The sequence below is a fragment of the Falco naumanni genome, chromosome 2 (genome assembly GCF_017639655.2).
Source record: "Falco naumanni isolate bFalNau1 chromosome 2, bFalNau1.pat, whole genome shotgun sequence".
NCBI lineage: Eukaryota > Metazoa > Chordata > Aves > Falconiformes > Falconidae > Falco > Falco naumanni.
The window spans coordinates 1,443,494-1,461,369 of NC_054055.1; the positions used below are offsets into that span (position 1 = coordinate 1,443,494).

The window sequence follows — 17,876 nt, forward strand, 5'->3', positions numbered from 1 at the left end:
CAGCTGCTGGTGGGTTCACGTCCTTCATTAAGCTGGTGAGGCCCAGCCATAACCTCAGCAGCAGGTGTCCTTTGAACAAGTTGCAGGTGTCCGAGCAGTATCTCCTGGGGCTTGCACTCAGCTGGGTGCCTCGGTAAAGTAACAGGATCCAGCTTGCTCTCCAGCGGTGGGCCTGGTCTTGGCACCGTTCCCTCTTGCCCTTCCCCAGCACCATCCTGTGGTTGGGTGTGCCAGGTTCTGTGGTGGCACGGCACAGCTCCTGCTGCTCCAGCATCCTGGTCTGTCCTCTTGCCTACATCTAGTGCCCGGCACGGCTAAAGCACTGCAGGAGGTACCGGCATTTCCTTCTGAAACTCATTTTTCCTGCACTACCTGGTCATTTGCATGAGAGACTAAATGGTGACAAGTTCACCCAAGAGCAAGCTGCAGATGGACTTCTGTGCCTGAAAAAGTTCCTTTTTTTTTTTTTTTTTTTTTTTTTTTTTTGTGGTTATGTCAGCTGCTCCAGTAAAAGATCTGTCCTCTCTCAGCAGCGCTGGCCTCATCAGTCTTTTACACTTGGCTCTGGACAGGCATATCCGTGGCTGCCCAGTGTGCACGGGTATCTGGCTTCAGCTGCAGACCCATGGCAAGCTGGTTTTCACCATGACTGGGGTTCCTTTGAGGAAGAATGAATATCTTTCTTCTTCAGGGCTTATCTTAGGGAGACGAGGAGGAATACCACTTGGTCTGCTTTCAGTTTAGCAGTTTTCTGCTATCATAACTTATTTTAATCCTTGCAGCTAAATATTTCTCTGGGGAACGTTATTGGATAAGGTGGAGCCACAGTTCAGTTTTTAAGAAAAACTGTAATGGCTTCTTTATCTAGGGCTTACGCTTCTTTTGGAGCAGCAAACAATTTTCTTTTATCACTAGAGGCTTTTCATATCTTGCCTTGGATTAGTCAAATACAGAATGAAGTAAATAATTGCAGGGAGCATTAATATTGTGTGACTTCAACAGTTCCGTAGAACTTCTTTCCCACAGAGACTTGTCTCAGCATAGGAAAGGATACGACACATGTCTCTTGCCCAGAAGTCATGTTGATTGACAGTCTGTCAAGTTCTGTCACTATGGTTTATTTATAGTGTGTGCCTTAAATAATCAAACTATCTCACTAATATTTTTGGACAGTTGCTCCTAGTTTTCAGAATGAGTTTTGCTCATACAAGGACAGCTGCAGTAAGGCCTGGGAGGTTTCTTTTGGATGTAGGCGGGAAGTAAAACTGGGATGGAATGGAAATAAGAATGGAAGTGGGAGTCATCTCTTTTGGCCAGCAGCTTGCAACTGTATCGAGCCTTAAAAAACGGTCTGAAAGCAAGTTTTCTCTGAGCAGGAGAAAATGAAGGTAGCGGATGCACAAAACTGTGCTTCTGCCATTTTCTTAATATCCTTTTGGTCCTGTAAAGTCTCTTAATTCCCTGGCGTGCTGAAGGCCACAGCTTCAAGCTGACGTATTGCATTGTGCAACCACAAGGTCCCATGGAATTGCTCAGAGCTCTGTGCGCATCCCCTGCTCTTCCTGCCTAGTGCCCAAGAAACGGGAATTCTCCGGCTCTGCGTGGCAGGGAGGCCCTGGCAACCATCCCCTGCCCTTGACCTCCAGCTGGGAAAATCTCCCCCACTCAGGCAGGGCCCTGTCGTGTCAACATTGTGACCCTGGGAAAGGGAGACAAGCAGACGTACCGCATGCCCATGCCACCATGCCATCAACTGAAGGTTTTCTCTCCATCACCTTGCATGCCAAAGGTGCCTGTGCTACTCCCATGACTTTCAGTAGTGCTTTTCTATAAGTCTGTACAATATAAAGGAAAAGATCATAAAAAGGAAGTATGTGTTGCCAGATTCATGTGGGTTTTGTCAGTTTTTTTGGGCAGGATTGGGTTTATACTGAACATTGCAGGTGCATGGTTGTGTTATCTGTGATGCCTGTAGAGCTCCTGTCTGTGTAGTCTCCAAGCGTTGTGCTTGTCCTGTAAGATGTGGGCGATCCATAAGAAAAAAAATAATGTCCTCAAAGAGTGCGTGCTTTCACAAAAGTGGAATTCACCACCGTCTGGGTCAAGCTGTGGTCCTGGGGAAGGAGAGGAAGGAGAGGGAAGGAGTCAGAAGTTTTCTACTAGAGGACCTGCACTCTTCCTTCCTAATCTTCTGCTTGGCGAATCCAGAGCTGCCTTCCCTCTGGGGGACCTGCCTACACCTGCATGATGTCTCCACAGTCCTGGAAATGTGGAGCTGGAGTGAAGCCAGAGGGACTTAATGAGGCAGTGGTGCTCCGTTACTCCCTTTCTTCATGCAAAAATTGGACGTCAGCTGGCAATGTGTGCTTGCAGCCCAGAAAGCCAGTTGTATCCTGGTTGAGGGTACAATATCCAGGTCGAGGGAGGTGATTCTCTCCTTCACTTCTCCCCTCTCGTGAGACCTCCACCTAGAGTCATGTCGGGTCCCCAGTGCAAAGAAGACACGGACCTGTTGGAGTGGGCCCGTCGGAGGCCACGGAGCTGGTCAGAGGGCTGGAGCCCCTCTGCTGTGGGGACAGGCTGGGAGGGCTGGGGCTGTGCAGCCTGGGGAGGAGAAGGCTCCGGGGAGACCTTAGAGCAGCTCCCAGTGCCTGGAGGGGCCGACAGGAAAGCTGGGGAGGGGCTTTGGGCAAGGGCAGGGAGCGGTGGGACAGGGGGGAATGGCTTGAAGCTGAGAGAGGGGAGATTTCGGTTGGACGTGAGGAAGAAACCCTTCCCCGTGAGGGCGGCGAGGCGCTGGCCCAGGCTGCCCAGAGCAGCTGTGGGTGCCCCATCCCTGGCAGGGCTCAAGGCCAGGCTGGACGGGGCTGGGAGCAGCCTGGGCTGGGGGGGGAGGGGGGCCCTGCCCCTGGCAGGGGGTGGGACTGGGTGGCTGTTAAAGGCCTCTTTCAACCCAAATCATTCTGTGGTGGCTATGAATGCCTTGGGAGCAGATGGCACAATGCACTTTGTATTGGTGGGAAGGACATACCCGCTCCAGCCCCAGCCCCGCTGCCTTCAGCATAAGCCCTCAGGTCCCTCGGCACCACCACTGCTCTGTGGGCTGGGGGGCTTCGCCATCTGCCTGCAGCTCATCATGAGATCTCTCATCAGAACGCACGCACAAAGGCAACCCTCGAGCAGCAGATACCATAAAATACCCCATTTGATTAAAGTCCTTTAATTTTCATAGGATCAAAAGGTAGTGCTGACTTACAGTCACCACAGCAGCGAGTGTGAGATAAGGGGTTTCCAGCTCTGCGATAATGTGTGTGTCTGGTACAGAGTCTCAGCCTGAGCACATGGTCAGCAACTGCTGGTCTATGTGGTCATCAGTGTTTAAAAATGGGGAAAAAATAGTACCAGCAATGCTGTGGGTGCCTTTCCAGTCCACATGGAGATCGGTTTTGCATGGCCATGGCTAATGAGCAAGAAGTAAGTTGCTGCTTACATAAAAAAAAGGACCTTTCAGGTGAAAAAAGAACCAACTGTAAAAGGTCTCCAGGAAATTAAGCAGGTTGTCAAATGCTAGAGCAAATCTTTTTTTAGAACAGTTGCTGTGTCTGGTGAACGCACACGTGTTCATTTGACTGCTCTACTCTTGGGCTGATGAGGCTTGAAACTGTAATAAGGGGGTGGCACTTCTTCACGGGAATGAATGTATTTATGATCCTCAGAGACTTCAGAAATGCTGGATTCTCAACCATCCATTAACTTGCTCTTCCAAATGGTTCTACCCGCGCTTTCAGCTTTTCCTCTATTTTTACATCCATTTAGCATGAGTGGGCTGGAATAATTTCATGGCAAGGTGGTGCATGAGCAGTGGGATAACAGCGGTAACATGGGATGGTCGGTGTAAAATGAAAACTGGTCCAGCCTCTGGGCTCCCTGCAACATCAGGGTGCATTGGCGGATCTGGATCTGCTCCTCCTTCATCATGCCCGAGGAGCAGCACGCAGGAGAGGTTTGGGTAGAGCTTGACATGGAGAGGCGTGCAATGGCTGTGCTCGGTTCAGCTGTGACATGGTTCTGCGTGATTAGGAAAGAAAGAGAAGGCTGTGCCACCCTTCCTGCTGTAGTTGCATTTGTAAACTGGTAAAACAGGATTCAGTCAGATTAATCTATTGTAAAATGTTAAAGTAAATGTAAAACTGAAGTCAGTTTGGGAAGGTTTCAGCTCTGTCCTCCTGAGTTGGAGACTGCTTTTGAGACATAAATTTGATTTGCAAAACTCCGTGAATTGGGGAGTGTGCATTTTTAGCTATAAAACAAGTTTCAGTACAACAGATTTGCCTTTTAAAATGCCTGGGGCCAAATTAAGCTCGGGGTAAGTGAAATCTAATGGACGAGATGTGTCCTGATGTTTTACTGCTGAGTTTGGCCAAGAGTTCCAGCTGAAGGATGGTGATGTTGTAAAATACATTGACGGTCAAACATACAATCATTTGATCATACCTGCAGCGTCCTAAGTCACTTGTGACAAAGGGCTCTTGGCTGATAAATTAAGCGCTTGGTCTTGGCAGTGTTGCTTTTTGTAGACCTTGGCGCAGCCCCGTGCCTGTCAAGGCAGCTGGACCTGTAAAACGAGCAGCCTGATAGCATTGGGTCATGGCTCATGCAAGGGGATGAACAGGCTGGCCATGAGCATCCGAAGCGATGGGGCAGGGATACCTGCTGTGCATGGGGCAACTGTGTTGTATCAGGGCAGCTACACACCTAATTTCAGTGGGGTAAAGCTGGAGCTATTAATTTTTTATTTAAGTAAGTGATGGTTTAAATCGTTCCCATTGAGCAGGAAGGGTCTATAAAATGCCCTGTGTTAGAAGCCATTCCGAGTCACCTCTGTAGCTCCTGTGCACCAAGGGATATTCCCTGGGAAGGAGGAGATGTGTGGGCCAAGCCTCAAGCTCTGTGGCTGTGTGAGGAGCAAGATGGGCTGAAATGACACCCTTCTGGGTGGAGAAAGGCTTGTGCTGTGGAAGAGCAAGGCTTGTTGAAATCTCTGCTGCAAGTCATTTCCCAAATGCTGTAGCTCTTCATCTCTGGAGGCTTGGTTTCCAATGCAGAATTAGTTCCCAGGTGTCCTTCTCAGCTATTCTCTCTGTGCCCCGCAATCATCACACAATTAGGCACATTCTTTTTGGGCGTCATTGCTACCGGCAATCAACCTTTGAGAGCGTTGCTGTGAGTCTGGCTGGTGGAGGCTTTGGTGGAACTATGCCAGGAAGCCTACGTGGTGTCTGCTCTCTAATTTCTCAGCTCTGGGGTAATTCCTCAAGAACCGAATTTGCACGTTCGTACCACAGAACATGACTTTTTTTTGCAAGAATAAATTCCCAATCAGTCTAAAGGGAGTGGATTTACAGCGACGTGAAGTTGAAGACATGAAGTTTCATATGTTTCTGTCCCAAGAAGGTACTCACCAGTACTATTTTTGAAGGGTTTCTGAGGTCTAGGCAGTAAAGAACGAAAAATGGTGGATGGGCTTAAGATACAACACAGAAGTATTTTGCAGGTGAAAAAACTTAGGCTTCATATGGCTGACCTGCAGAGGTGATTGTAAAAAAAAATGTTCCTGGACTTGTTGCAGCTTCAGAGTTACTGCTCAGCAGAAGCAAACTGTCGTACACCGTTCTAGGGGGTTAAAAGGGAGAAATAGGAAAATGGTCCCTTGAATTTATCCGCCTTAGAGCAATGAATGACATAATACGGATGGTTCTGGGTGGCTGCCTGGCTTTTTAATCCCGGGGATGCTGGTGGTCAATGAGCTGTTGAGATAGTGCGGCAAGTGTCTGAGCAACGGTGAGCTGGACTCCGTGGTGGCCACAGTTCCACACGTTGAAATACAGTTTTATAGTGCCTTGTCCTGCACTTTGATAAGGGGCTTTATTATCTGCCCCTGTCAAAATCTTTGTGATACAGCTGCTCTTAGGGGTGTACCACTGCTTGAGACCTTCTAGGGAAAAGAATGAAGGTGAATATTTTGCCTCCTAAATTAATTTCAGCTGCTTGTAGACAAGAAGCATTCTTCTAATTGCAGCCCTAATGGCCAAGAGAAACTATTCTTGAAAAATTCAATGGCTTGTTTTGGAAATAGGTGTTGTAAGTGACAGATCATTCACCCAGTCACTGGTGGAAGGCTGAAATGTGGACCAAACCACCTGGGCTCTCCAGCCTAAGAGAAGCAAATTCTTTTTCAAGGGTTTCCAGAGTACCAAGTCCCGCAGAGACCCGGCGCTGGTGCATTTTCAGTGCTGTGTTGGCTGGTGTGTTATTTAGATGCTCCTGACAAATTTGTTTGGGATCTGAAGCGGGAAGCTCACCTGTATGTGGCATGTAATTGCAGGTGGGTGGGTTATGACAGATGCTGCTGGCAGATGCCAAACCCTGGGTGAACGTGCTGAGCTTGAGCTGCTCAACACCAGTGAATGCCTTTTAAGAAGGGCTTTGGTATGAGTAAGCAGACCAGTCAGCACCGCAGGTTCGGCTCGTGGTATGGATTCCTTTTCTGAGTATTCTCAAGCTCTGTCTGCTACGTTTTTTAATGTCTGTGTGCCCTGGGTGTGCAGACAATGGAGCTGTGTCTCCGTTTCAGCAAGGCTGGAGGGAAGAAATGAGTGGCAGAAGTCCAGAGAAGGTCCCCTGAAGTCCACAGCAGTTCCTGAGCACCTCGCTGTCTCTGGGATGTGGCTTTTATGATGTCTGTACATGGAGGAGAGCACACATCCAGAAACAGGAGGGCAGGAGGGCACGAACCTGATGATCTTAAAGGTCTTCTCCAACCTAAATGATATATTGAGGTTTATTGTGTGCCTTCAGAAGGCTGTGTTAGATGGCTGTAAGAAATATGCACAGGTGACGCAGTTGGAAACATCAATGAAATGTGGGGGGAAACATCCCTAAACCCTGCGTGGTACCATATGTCAGTGTCTCCAAAACTCCAGGATCAGGCCTAAAGCTTACAGATGCAGGCTCGCAGCCTGGTTAAGATGCTGGTTAACCTGAGGAGGTCCTTCACTGTCAAAGAGTACGGTAATAATGCATCTGCAGTTTTGCCCTTTTGTAAATTCGTTCAATTTTTTCATATCGATTAGAATGATATGCTAGAGGGACAGGATGCCATCCAGAGGGACCTGGACAGGCTTGAGGAGTGGGCCCAGGTGAACCTCATGAAGTTCAACAAAACCAGGTGCGAAGCCCTTCCCCAGTATCCATAGAGACTGGGTGATAACGGATAAAGGAGAAGGACTTGGGGATACTGGTAGATGAAAAACTGGATACAAGCTGGCAATGTGCGCTCACAGCCCAGAAAGCCGCCCGTGCCCTGGGCTGCATCCCCAGCAGCGTGGCCAGCAGGGCGAGGGAGGGGGCTCTGCCCCTCTGCTCCCCTCTGCTGAGACCCCCCCACAGCGCTGCGTCCAGCTCGGGGGTCCTCAGCATCAGAAGGACACGGACCTGTTGGAGCGGGCCCGTCGGAGGCCACGGAGCTGGTCAGAGGGCTGGAGCCCCTCTGCTGTGGGGACAGGCTGGGAGAGCTGGGGCTGTGCAGCCTGGGGAGGAGAAGGCTCCGGGGAGACCTTAGAGCAGCTCCCAGTGCCTGGAGGGGCCGACAGGAAAGCTGGGGAGGGGCTTTGGGCAAGGGCAGGGAGCGGTGGGACAGGGGGGAATGGCTTGAAGCTGAGAGAGGGGAGATTTAGGTTGGACGTGAGGAAGAAACCCTTCCCCGTGAGGGCGGCGAGGCGCTGGCCCAGGCTGCCCAGAGCAGCTGTGGGTGCCCCATCCCTGGCAGGGCTCAAGGCCAGGCTGGACGGGGCTGGGAGCAGCCTGGGCTGGGGGGAGGGGGCCCTGCCCCTGGCAGGGGGTGGGACTGGGTGGTCTTGAAGGTCCCTCCCAACCCAAAAACTTCTGTGATGCTTTGTAGTTCCCAGGATCCTATGAGATGTTACATGATTATTTAAGAGTGAAAGGAGATCACTGGTCCTTGTTCCTGGTGGAGTCCAATGACTGTGATACCAAGGACCTTCCTTCCTTTGGGTGATCTTTAGAGGAGGGAAATATGCCATACCAGAACATTGTTAATGTTTTAAAATTCAGCCTTCGATGTAGTCTGAACATGTTGTGGGTTGTCAGTGTGTTTGTTTGCATATGCTCCATGGCACAGCTGTGTCTGTGAACATGCCTCTGAGTTAGAACCATGCTGCTCCTGTGCGACTTGTAAAATGTGGGCAAAAGTGTGGCTGTATCTACACTTTAGTAGTGTGCAAATAGGTGGAGCACAGACTGGAGTTCGAGACTATTGCTTATTGCTTCAGAGCTCTTTATTGGTGAGATATTTCAGGCTGGGACTGGCTGGTCTTGAAGGTCCCTTCCAACCAAACCCTTCTGTGACTCTGTGGATGCAGGTTGGTTGCTTACAGCGAGGATGGGCAGTGTATGCTGTCCTCCTTTAGAGGACGCGGAGGAACAGGGGGGGAGATGTTTGAAGTGGCACTTCCCCTCTAAAACTCACCAGAGGTGCATTTGCCATGGGTTTTTAAAATATCACTTTGTCCCACGTGCGTGGTCTTCTGGAGCCTGGAGGTGGTTTGCACCTGGGGCTGGGTATGAGTGCCCTGAATTTCAAATGCCAAAGCAAAGGAGAGGGAATAATAAATGTAATCCTTGAACGTGCTCCAATGAGCCCGTCCCCTCTGCCGGTGCCCCTTTGATTCTTTAGCCCTCCCCACCCTGCTGCTGCCTTTTTCTCCGAGGGCAGCCCTTCGCTTGCTGGCACCTCACAGGTATTTTCTCCTGCCCTCCCACTTCTCCCCAGTAATTCAGCATTTTTTGCTCTACTGGTGCAGAGAACAAGCACAGCAGCTGCGTAGGAGCTCGGGACCTCGGGACCAGGGGAGCGCTCCCAGAAGGCTGCCAGGATGGCAAGAGCTGTCTTAAATGCCCCATCCATTTCTTGTCGGGTGCAGAAGGGGTCTGCGCTGAGCTCGTGTATACGGTTATGCATGCATCTGTCTCGCACGTAGGCAGTAAAATATATATAGCTGGAAATATAAGCTAACTGCTTTGTTATGGGCGTTCTGAGTATAATCATGAAGGAGCCTGGGCTAAACAAAGCTGGTGGTTTAACGTATTTGAAGGCTCTGTGTGCCGCTCTTTTTAAAATTTATTTCATGAACTTCTTTACTAGTGCACCTCCTAAACCTGTGCATGTTAAAAAGAGGGGGCGGGTAGCTGGGAGACGTAGCCTAAAAGCCGTTAATCACAAGCAGCATTGCACCGAAGAGGACAGGGGTGAGCAGAGCTGGAAATAATGGTATAGAAACATTTAGAAATACATGAAACATTAAAGGCGGCTTTAAAATACCTCCTTGACGCAGCCCCCACGCTTTGCACAGCCAGTTATTGCGCTGTAATTTTTAAAGCAGCTCAGTTAGTGCCTCTCGGAGCTGGAGCGTGGTGTCTTCTCCTTGGGGAGAACGTTAAATGAATACTGGCTTTCCTACTGCTATTGATCGTGGAGATGGTATTAAATTAAAATAAAGCAAGAAAACAACTTTTGATTTCTTCTGTGAGGAATCTAATAAATTTTGTTCAATATGTTTTCATCTCATTTTCTTTCCTTCTGCGTTATTGCTGTGATAAGGCCCCAGGCCCCAGCAGAGACAGGGTCCCATCCTGTGCGGATCTGTACAAGTAGGGAGTGAAGGGTATTTCCTTCCTGGCCCTGACATTTTCATGGCTCCAGCAGGAAGCCCAGGAAAATTAGCAGCTCTCAAAGCCAGTGGGTTTGGCCCACTTACTGTTATTTTTGATCCAAGGTGAAGAGGCAAGGCAGATGTGGCAGGAGGGGAGCAGGACCAGCAGGAGGAGCGGGATTTACAGGTCTCTTAGGGTATCCGGGGGGAAGATCGGAGCAGGATGCCAGACGCTTTGGTGCTGCCACCTCTCCTGATCTCATCCCTGGTCATTGGATCCAGGCTTTGTTTTATACCCCCAGGGGATCTGAGACATGGGGGACCATCATGGGGATTGCAGCTTTTGCTTTCTCCGGGAAGCTTGTTTGTTGTCATTTGGGGATGACAAAGAGCCAAAACCCATAAATCCTAACGGTTCAAAAACCAATAAGGTATAAAAATGTCTCGTGTATTTTTAAACCCAGTGGGTTTTGAGTGCTGGGAATTTTCAAGCACGTTTCCCCTGGCACAAATTGCCCCAGATTCTGCAACTTATCTTTCAGTATGTCCAAAAAAGGAGCAAACCACATTAATTTTCCTGCACCTTTCTCATCTCTGTTTCCCCTTAAAATAGAAAGGACAGGTTTTTTTGCTGGAGGTCAGCACTTATCAAAGTTTATGAGATCAGAGTGGAAGATAGAGTAGAGCAGGGCCGGCTGCATCTTTTCGTATCCAAAGCTATTAAAGCTTCCTTGATGGAAATGGTATTTATCTGAAATGAAATTATTCTGAATATGGCCACAACTTTCTTTCAGAAACAACAAAAGGTACCACAGTAAGCAACATGCCATCCCACCAAGCAGAAGTTAAACCCTAAAAAAAAAAAGAGAAAGAAGACCTAAATATGGGGTTGTCTCCATCTGCCTGAAGTAACCGTCCAGGCTTTCAATAACCCACTAGATGGAAAAGCTTATGCAAAGCCACGGTTTTCCTGTGGTCTGAAAGTGGTCTGATTTATTTCAGGCTTGTTTTTTAATATATAAACCTGATGTGGAAAAATTTTGGTCCAAGTACAAGAGAAGGGTTATTTTGCTGAATTTGGTAATGTGTGAGTGCTGGTGATATCTTGGAGGGCGCAGATGAAACATTTGCTGCATGTAGCCACACAGGACTGTGTCGTGGTTGTTGACTTAAGGGCTATTACTTAAGGACTATTATTAAGGACTATTGCAGCAGCTCATGGGATTCAGGACTTAATTAGGGGGATTAACCAGCAGCCAGGACCAGAAGAGCCAAGAGGCCCCAAGAGGCTATCATCTAGATCCCATCTCTAGCCGATGACCAAGGGACTTCATGTCACACACACGTAGCCACTGGCTACCGAACAGTGTGCTGAAGAGTTCAAATCCCACGAAGAAACACAGTTGAGAGAATTAGAGGGATAATACCCTTGGTGTGGTCAAGCAGTGAGCTGGAGTTGGTTTAACATTCCTAGCCAGATTGGCCAGGAGGCAAAGGAGGATCATCGAGCTCAAGCAGGCAATGGGAGGACCCTGGAGAGACAAATGTACTGGAAAATAAATGGTTATCTTCTAATGAAGCAGAGGGTAGGCAGGGATATTTCTGATTTAAGATCTTCATCATTAATGTTCTGCTTGCAATCACTGGATCTGCAAATAATTTTCCAAGGAGCTTCTTGATTGCTAAAAGGCTGTATATATTCCTGAGTATGATGACAACATAGTTTTATGTAGCCTAAAAAAAAAAACAACAAAAAAACCCAACCAAAAAAAAATCTGTTAAACTGCTGCTTATCCAACATTAACTACAGCGATTTTTAATTAACCTGATTTGGAAGCCAAGTATATCACTGATGAAAATGAGAGGGTAGAACATACAGTCATTTATTCCAGTACAGTGGTCATGATTGTTGAATTAGGTTTATTCAAATGAATCTCAAAATTTTGCCGCAGTAGTCGGCTGTGTGCTGGGTGCCAGGTTTTAGTAATCTGCACGTAGTGGAAAAGCAGTGAGCTTTGGGGCATGGGGGGAGGGATGGCGATGTGTTTGTCTTGCTGCTCAGCAAGGGGCAGGAAAGACCCACGCTCGCATTTATTTGATAAACAAAAAAACCAACCCAAAACCAAAAAAAAGATGGGGTGTGAATGGACTGCTAATTACCTCTTTCCAGCCTTTGCTGGCAACCAGCAGACAGTGTCAGTGGAACTGGGCGTGGAGAGACTCTCTGAGGGTGCTGCTGTCTGCTGTTGGGCCGGCTCTGCTCTGGGACAGTGGCCAACGTGATGCACAGATAAACGGGGGCAGTGGCCGTGGCAGTGAAGCACAGCAAAGCCAAACCCTCTGCCAGCAAAGGAAGATCGACATGTCCCGTTCTGTCTGTTGGACGGCTTTGCGCAGGAGCGTGTAAGAAGGGACGGAGTTACTCGCGTGTTCACTGTTTTCAGTCAGGAAGACTTTCAGGAAACGGAGGTAGGGCAGTAAACAAAAGCAAAACGGAGCAGACCGAGGTGCGGAGGTTGTCATCTGTGGTCTTCATGGAGGACCAGAACTTTTAATGGAGGAAGAGTTTGGTGCAAGACATCTGCACTGTGTATGGGTGCACGTAGGGACTTCAGTCCGCAGTGTACGGTGGTTTCCAAGCCTCCACGTCACTGACTGCTGAGATGATTTCCCCTGAACTCCCCATGACCGAGCTGAGTGAAGATGATGAAAACTGAAGATGCTCTGCAACCTTTTCTAAAGTGCCCATTAAAACCTCATGTGGCTTCAAAGGGTACGAGCTGCTGTGCGTGTTCCTTCCAGGTGGCCTGGCAGGTAATCGGGTCCCTCCCAGGGACGGCACTTGTGCAGCCATGAGTGAATATAAGGGCTGGCATGTTGTCATGCAACGTCTCTACCTTCCCTCTAGCCAGAAGCTCTGGTTAATGGAAGTGCTGAGCACCGAGGACTCGGGCTGGGCGCTGCGCTCTGCTGTTAGGCTGCAAAGTGCTACGATGGTGGAGCTATGACGGCTGCAAGAAGCCAAAGAAAACCTTTTAAGCGTAGCTGTGGTGGTGGGTTCTGGTAGCCGAATTCTGCGTTCAGTGTGTGTGTGTTGGTAGTTTTCTTCAGAGTACGCGGAACATTCCTGTGTTCTGCATTCTGGTTAGGTCATCCACATTTTCTAGAGGAATAAAGGTGCGATATTGATGATGTCAGGTGTGAGTCTGTAGAGCACATTCAGAATCCCTCCTGCACCCTGAGGGCCAGCTGAGAATACATCTGTGCTTTACCTCGCAGCTGGCCAATGGCCTCTTTGCTCACACAGGCTGTTCACTGCTTCCCAGGGATGCTGTCCTTTTCTCTCTCCCTCTTGACAAAAGTGTGATTTCTCTTTTTTTTCTCATTGCAGGTTACCCGACGGGCTATCCCACCGCTGCCCCAGCCTACAACCCAAACATGTACCCAACCAGCAGCCCCGGCTACGCCCCAGGTGAGAAAACTGTGTATAGATACAAGGTTGGGTATGTTGAAGCATTCAGAAGGATTTACCTTCTGCTGCTCAATGTACAGAACGCAGCAGTTCCCTGTGCTTGTCAGCAAATACTTCCCAGGGAAAGGGTCTGTGTGAGGCTCTTCCCTTCCTAACTCTGCCGTTAACTTCACGCCTCCATTGGGAGTGTTTGTCTGTGTTGCAAAGTACTTTTGAGCACGAATTATATCTTAATACTAATCCCAGGAATTTTACAATCCTTCACATTGATGGCTTTTAATATGTTCTGAATACCGCGTGCTCGTTCCCTGAGATCGCCTTCCCCTTCCCCCTGCTTGTCCTTCTCTTCTATGTCATACATGCAGATACGTCAGCAACCGTGTCCTGTTTGGTGTCTGGATCTCCCATGCCATGTCTTTACTGCCCCCCACTTTCCTGTGGCTCTGACGGACCCTGGGTCTGTTCTAGTGTCTTCTTCTGTCTACCTCCTGCCCTTCACACTGCCCTAAAATGGCTCTTCCAAAGATGCAGCAAGCTCTTCCTGGCCAAACTCAGGAACTGCTCTGCCTTAGCCTTGGTGTCCTGATGAACTTGAGAGCACCAGATCCACTCTTCTCCATAAAATCTTGTTTTCCCTTGGTTTTCCCAGTTGGCCAGTTGTTTTCTACCTCTGCTGCAGTGTGTCCATTGGGACATACTTGTCATCTGCCTCTTCCAGCTTTCCATGAAAGCTTGGCCAGGCTCTGTCCTTTATTCCCTTCTTCACTGCTCCCTGTCTGTCTCTGTGAAAACTTCCTTGGAGGTACAAGCTTTTCATTTTTCATGGAGGTCTTCATTTTTCACACCAGTCAGACGCTCTTCTGCCTCCTCCTTTGCAGTTCCTCTGAACCATCCTGCCAGCCAGGCTGATGGGTAATGCGTTCGTCCGCCGTAGCTCAGCCCCTACCCTAGACCCCTGCACTCTCTTGCCATCTCCAACCGTGGCAATTTCTCCTCCATCCTTCTGGAGAGCTGGTACAAAAGTAATTTTCCCAGTTCACTGCTTTAACTGTGGCATCCCCCTCTTTGCCTCCTGCTTTCTCATATCTAGCGCAGGCTGCTTGTCTGTATTTACAGAACCAGCACCTACTCCATTCATTCTTGGCGTCCAGAGCCTTACTGCTCCTTCAGCTCAGCCAGCAATGTCCGTCCTGTTCACCTCTAACCTTCCCAGGCGTCTCCCTTGCTCCTTCTGCTCCTCTCACTGGAAGGAGGCTTCCCCTTACCACCCACAAAACCATTTCTCAGTTGAGTTTCTCCATTAGCCATGATATTTTTTGAGGTAAAACCCCATGACTAGACTGCCGAACTCCTTCCCTTCCCTGCTGTTGAGCACAGTCTCTGCACATCTCCCTTCTGTCTTGATTTACACTGTTCTCTTTTGGCCAAACGCATATCCAGCAGAGAAGGGTCTGGATGGAGGAGGGGACACACTCATCCAGGACCTTCCTGCCTGGCCAGAGAGAGCTGGAGAGGAGAAAGCCATCAAAGCATGTGGGTGGTGTGAATACAAACCCAGTGGTGCCCTGTCCATCCCTTTGAGGTTGAGCACCTCATCTACATGAGGGAGGGGAGATGGGAGAATTGCTTGTAGCCAAGGGCTGCCAATGGTAGAAGATTCATGTAGGTTAGGACAGAATGTAAATTAATTGCAGGAGCTGCTGTCAAATAACTTCCAACAAGGACATTTTTTATTCCAGAAGAAGTGGACTTTCCACTGTTGTTAATCGGAGAAGTTACTCCGGAGGGGTAATTCCCACCTGTCCACAAGGAGTTGTCTTCACCACAGCACTGACTGACCAGGTTCTGTGCTTAATGAGGAATATTGGAGTTGCTCTGCTAAATCAATCACTTGGGTTTTTATGCTTTCAAGCCCAAACCTGGAAACCTTTATAGAAGTCTTCTTTCTTTTTGGAGCTGAAGACTTCTCTTAGGCCTCCACTCAGGAAATAACTGAAGTTAAACCTACATTTAAGTACTTCACTGAAACCAGCCTTTTGGAAGGACCGTGGTTCAGCTCGCGGCTTTCAGCCAAATTACCTGGGGGATGGGAACCTCTTGGCATGACAAAGGGTGGTAGAAACCCAAGGGCTATGTAGCAGCTTCAAAAAGTAACTTACCCAGAGTGGATTAAGTGAAAGGTACTATAAGAAAAGGAAATCTCCTGTTTACTAGAAATCTTGAGATCTTGTTGCCCAGAGCAGCTGTGGGTGCCCCATCCCTGGCAGGGCTCAAGGCCAGGCTGGATGGGGCTGGGAGCAGCCTGGGCTGGGGGGAGGGGGCCCTGCCCCTGGCGGGGGGTGGGACCGGGTGGTCTTGAAGGTCCTTTCCAGCCCAAACCATTCTGTGCTTGGAATGTTATTTATTAGCTGTGGGGATTTTAGGCTATGGTGTGTTGTCCAAGCCTTTTCTTTAAGAGATATGGTCACATAGGTCAAATGCGAGAATTGGCAGCATCTGAACTGTGTTTGGAAAAGCATTTCTGAAGTCAGGACTGTGGCTTTTCTCATGTTGTTTATGAAAAAGCCCTGAAAAAAATCTCTTGGTCACCCATTTCTAAGCACACATTGGAGATGAAAAAGAGTATCTTTCCCTTTCTTTTAACTTCATGGCTTTTTGATTGGTCAAGATGTTTATTCTGAATGCTTTGCCTCAATAAAGCTGTGGGGTTTTAAAACTTCTGAATAAAGTCATCTCTTTAGCTAAGTGTTCAGTAGTCATTGGAGTGAAATAGATGCTTGTGTAATGAACGCAAAGCCGGACTTTGTGGCAGGCTTGCTAAAACCCTTTCTCCACTGAATTGCCAAGTTTTCAGTCTCCAGGTTGTCATAAAATCAGTGGATCCCCACGCTCAGGAGCTTTCCAAGGCTGATGAAGCAACAATAAGGCTTTTGTTGCCAAAAACTTTTGGTGCTGTCTTCTTCATATCACAGTTTAAATTCACTGTTATTTTGCAAGGTTATTAAATAAGGCTGTTTACTGTAGATGACTCCGTAAGGGATCTGTTGTGGGGTTTTTGGGGGTTTATGTGCTTCTGGTAGGGTATTTAGCTGCATTTCTTCCCGCTAAAAATCTTAAGGTGTAATAGGAAACGAGTTTTGTTCCCCTAGATGTGTGCTGGCCACCTTTAAATTCTCCTGAAGGGTATAACATTGGAAGAGGAAAGAGCTCCACAGCGGAATAAACCCCCAGCAACCACCAGAAATTTATTAGTAGCTTGTCCTGCCAGAGTCTGACAACGTCCTCCCTGCTCAGCCAGGGATGTAAATCCTGAAGCGTCCCTGCGTAATGGCCTGGACATGATAAAATGTCTTTTGTCCCCCGCCACTGCCTGTGTCTCCTGCAGGCAGCAGCTCTGCCACTGAGCAGGGAGATGGCCAAGGGGACACCCAAGTTAGGGTGAGCGCCAAATCACTGCAGGACAAGGAATTTTTGGGGGTCTCTGTTGCTTCTTGTACATCTTGGACACCATCCTTGGGAGGCCGGAGTTCCTACTTGAAAAGAAAATTGAAAAAACCTTCAGAAACGCTGTGTTGCTATCTGAACAGAACACTCTTGTTTGCAAAACCTTGATGAAAGCCACGCATTCCCCTTGGAAGATTTCATTTCAGCTCAGTTTAATTTTCCAGATTAAAAATAAGAAGAAGAAGAAGAAGAGAAAAAAAAAAAAAAACAACTAGGAAATTTTCAGGTATTTTAAACAGCTTCAGCAATTGCTGCATGTAGGGAAGAATTGGTTCCCTTCAGGTGTTCAAACCTCAGGTCTCTAAACCTTCCAGCTCAGGTCCCACTGTATTCAGTGGAGAGAAAGAGAGACCAGAGAGACGTTTAGCCCATCACTGGGGACATGGTGCCTTTCTGTCCCACCAGGAGAGCTTGAGGTGCATCCTTCCTGGGATGTCCTTCATGCTCATGAGGAACAGGAACCCAAGGCAGGGCTTAGATGCTCTCTCGAGTAACTCTGATACATCGTCAAGATACCCTCAGAGAAGGATGATGTTTTATGGGATTGCTTTCTTGGCGTAGGTTAGGATAGTAAGAATAGATGGAGAAATGGGACCCATCTGACATGTAAAAATGTAAAAGGTCCTGGAGTGGGCTGGAAGACAAGCCTCCATCTCTCAAACAAAGAAATTGCTTGCACAAGACAAGAAGGAATTGGATGTCCCAACCCAGACAGCAAAGAAACAGTCGGGAAGTGCAGGAGAGAACAAGGACACACAGGGATAACCCTGGCAGTTGGGGTTCGCAGAGGTGGGCAGCAGCGAGCCCTTGGCTACCCCTTCTCAAGCCCCGTGGCCCCTGCAGCCAGCAGAGAGGAGCCCCCGCACTCAGCAGGGGCCGGGCTGTCCACCCGCCCTGGTCTCTGCTCCCTGAAAACAGCCACCTCGGCCTTCAGAAGTTTCCTTGCAATTGTTCAGTATGTAATAATCCGCCCCAAACCTTGTTAGTCAGCGGCTTTTATAAGCACAAAACCACGAAGACTTTGATTTTCCCCTACCTTTGTCCTAGTGGCTCTGGCTGTGGGTGTCCTCTCTTTCATTACAGATGCTTAACCTCCCCCGTGCTTTGATTCTTGCTATATTTTATCGCTACAATACTTTGCAGCAAGCAGTTCTGCAGATTAATTAAAG

General features: G+C 48.5%; 1 protein-coding gene across 2 annotated transcripts in view; it reads left to right on the forward strand.

The window, feature by feature from the left end:
* The window catches only part of FAM168A (family with sequence similarity 168 member A), a 224,446-nt gene that overhangs the window by 186,068 nt on the left and 20,502 nt on the right, over positions 1-17,876 (forward strand). For both annotated transcript variants that reach the window (XM_040583314.1, XM_040583312.1), the window contains exon 4: positions 13,123-13,203. In XM_040583314.1, coding sequence (XP_040439248.1) covers positions 13,123-13,203 — 81 coding nt within the window. The remainder of the gene's footprint in view (positions 1-13,122; positions 13,204-17,876) is intronic.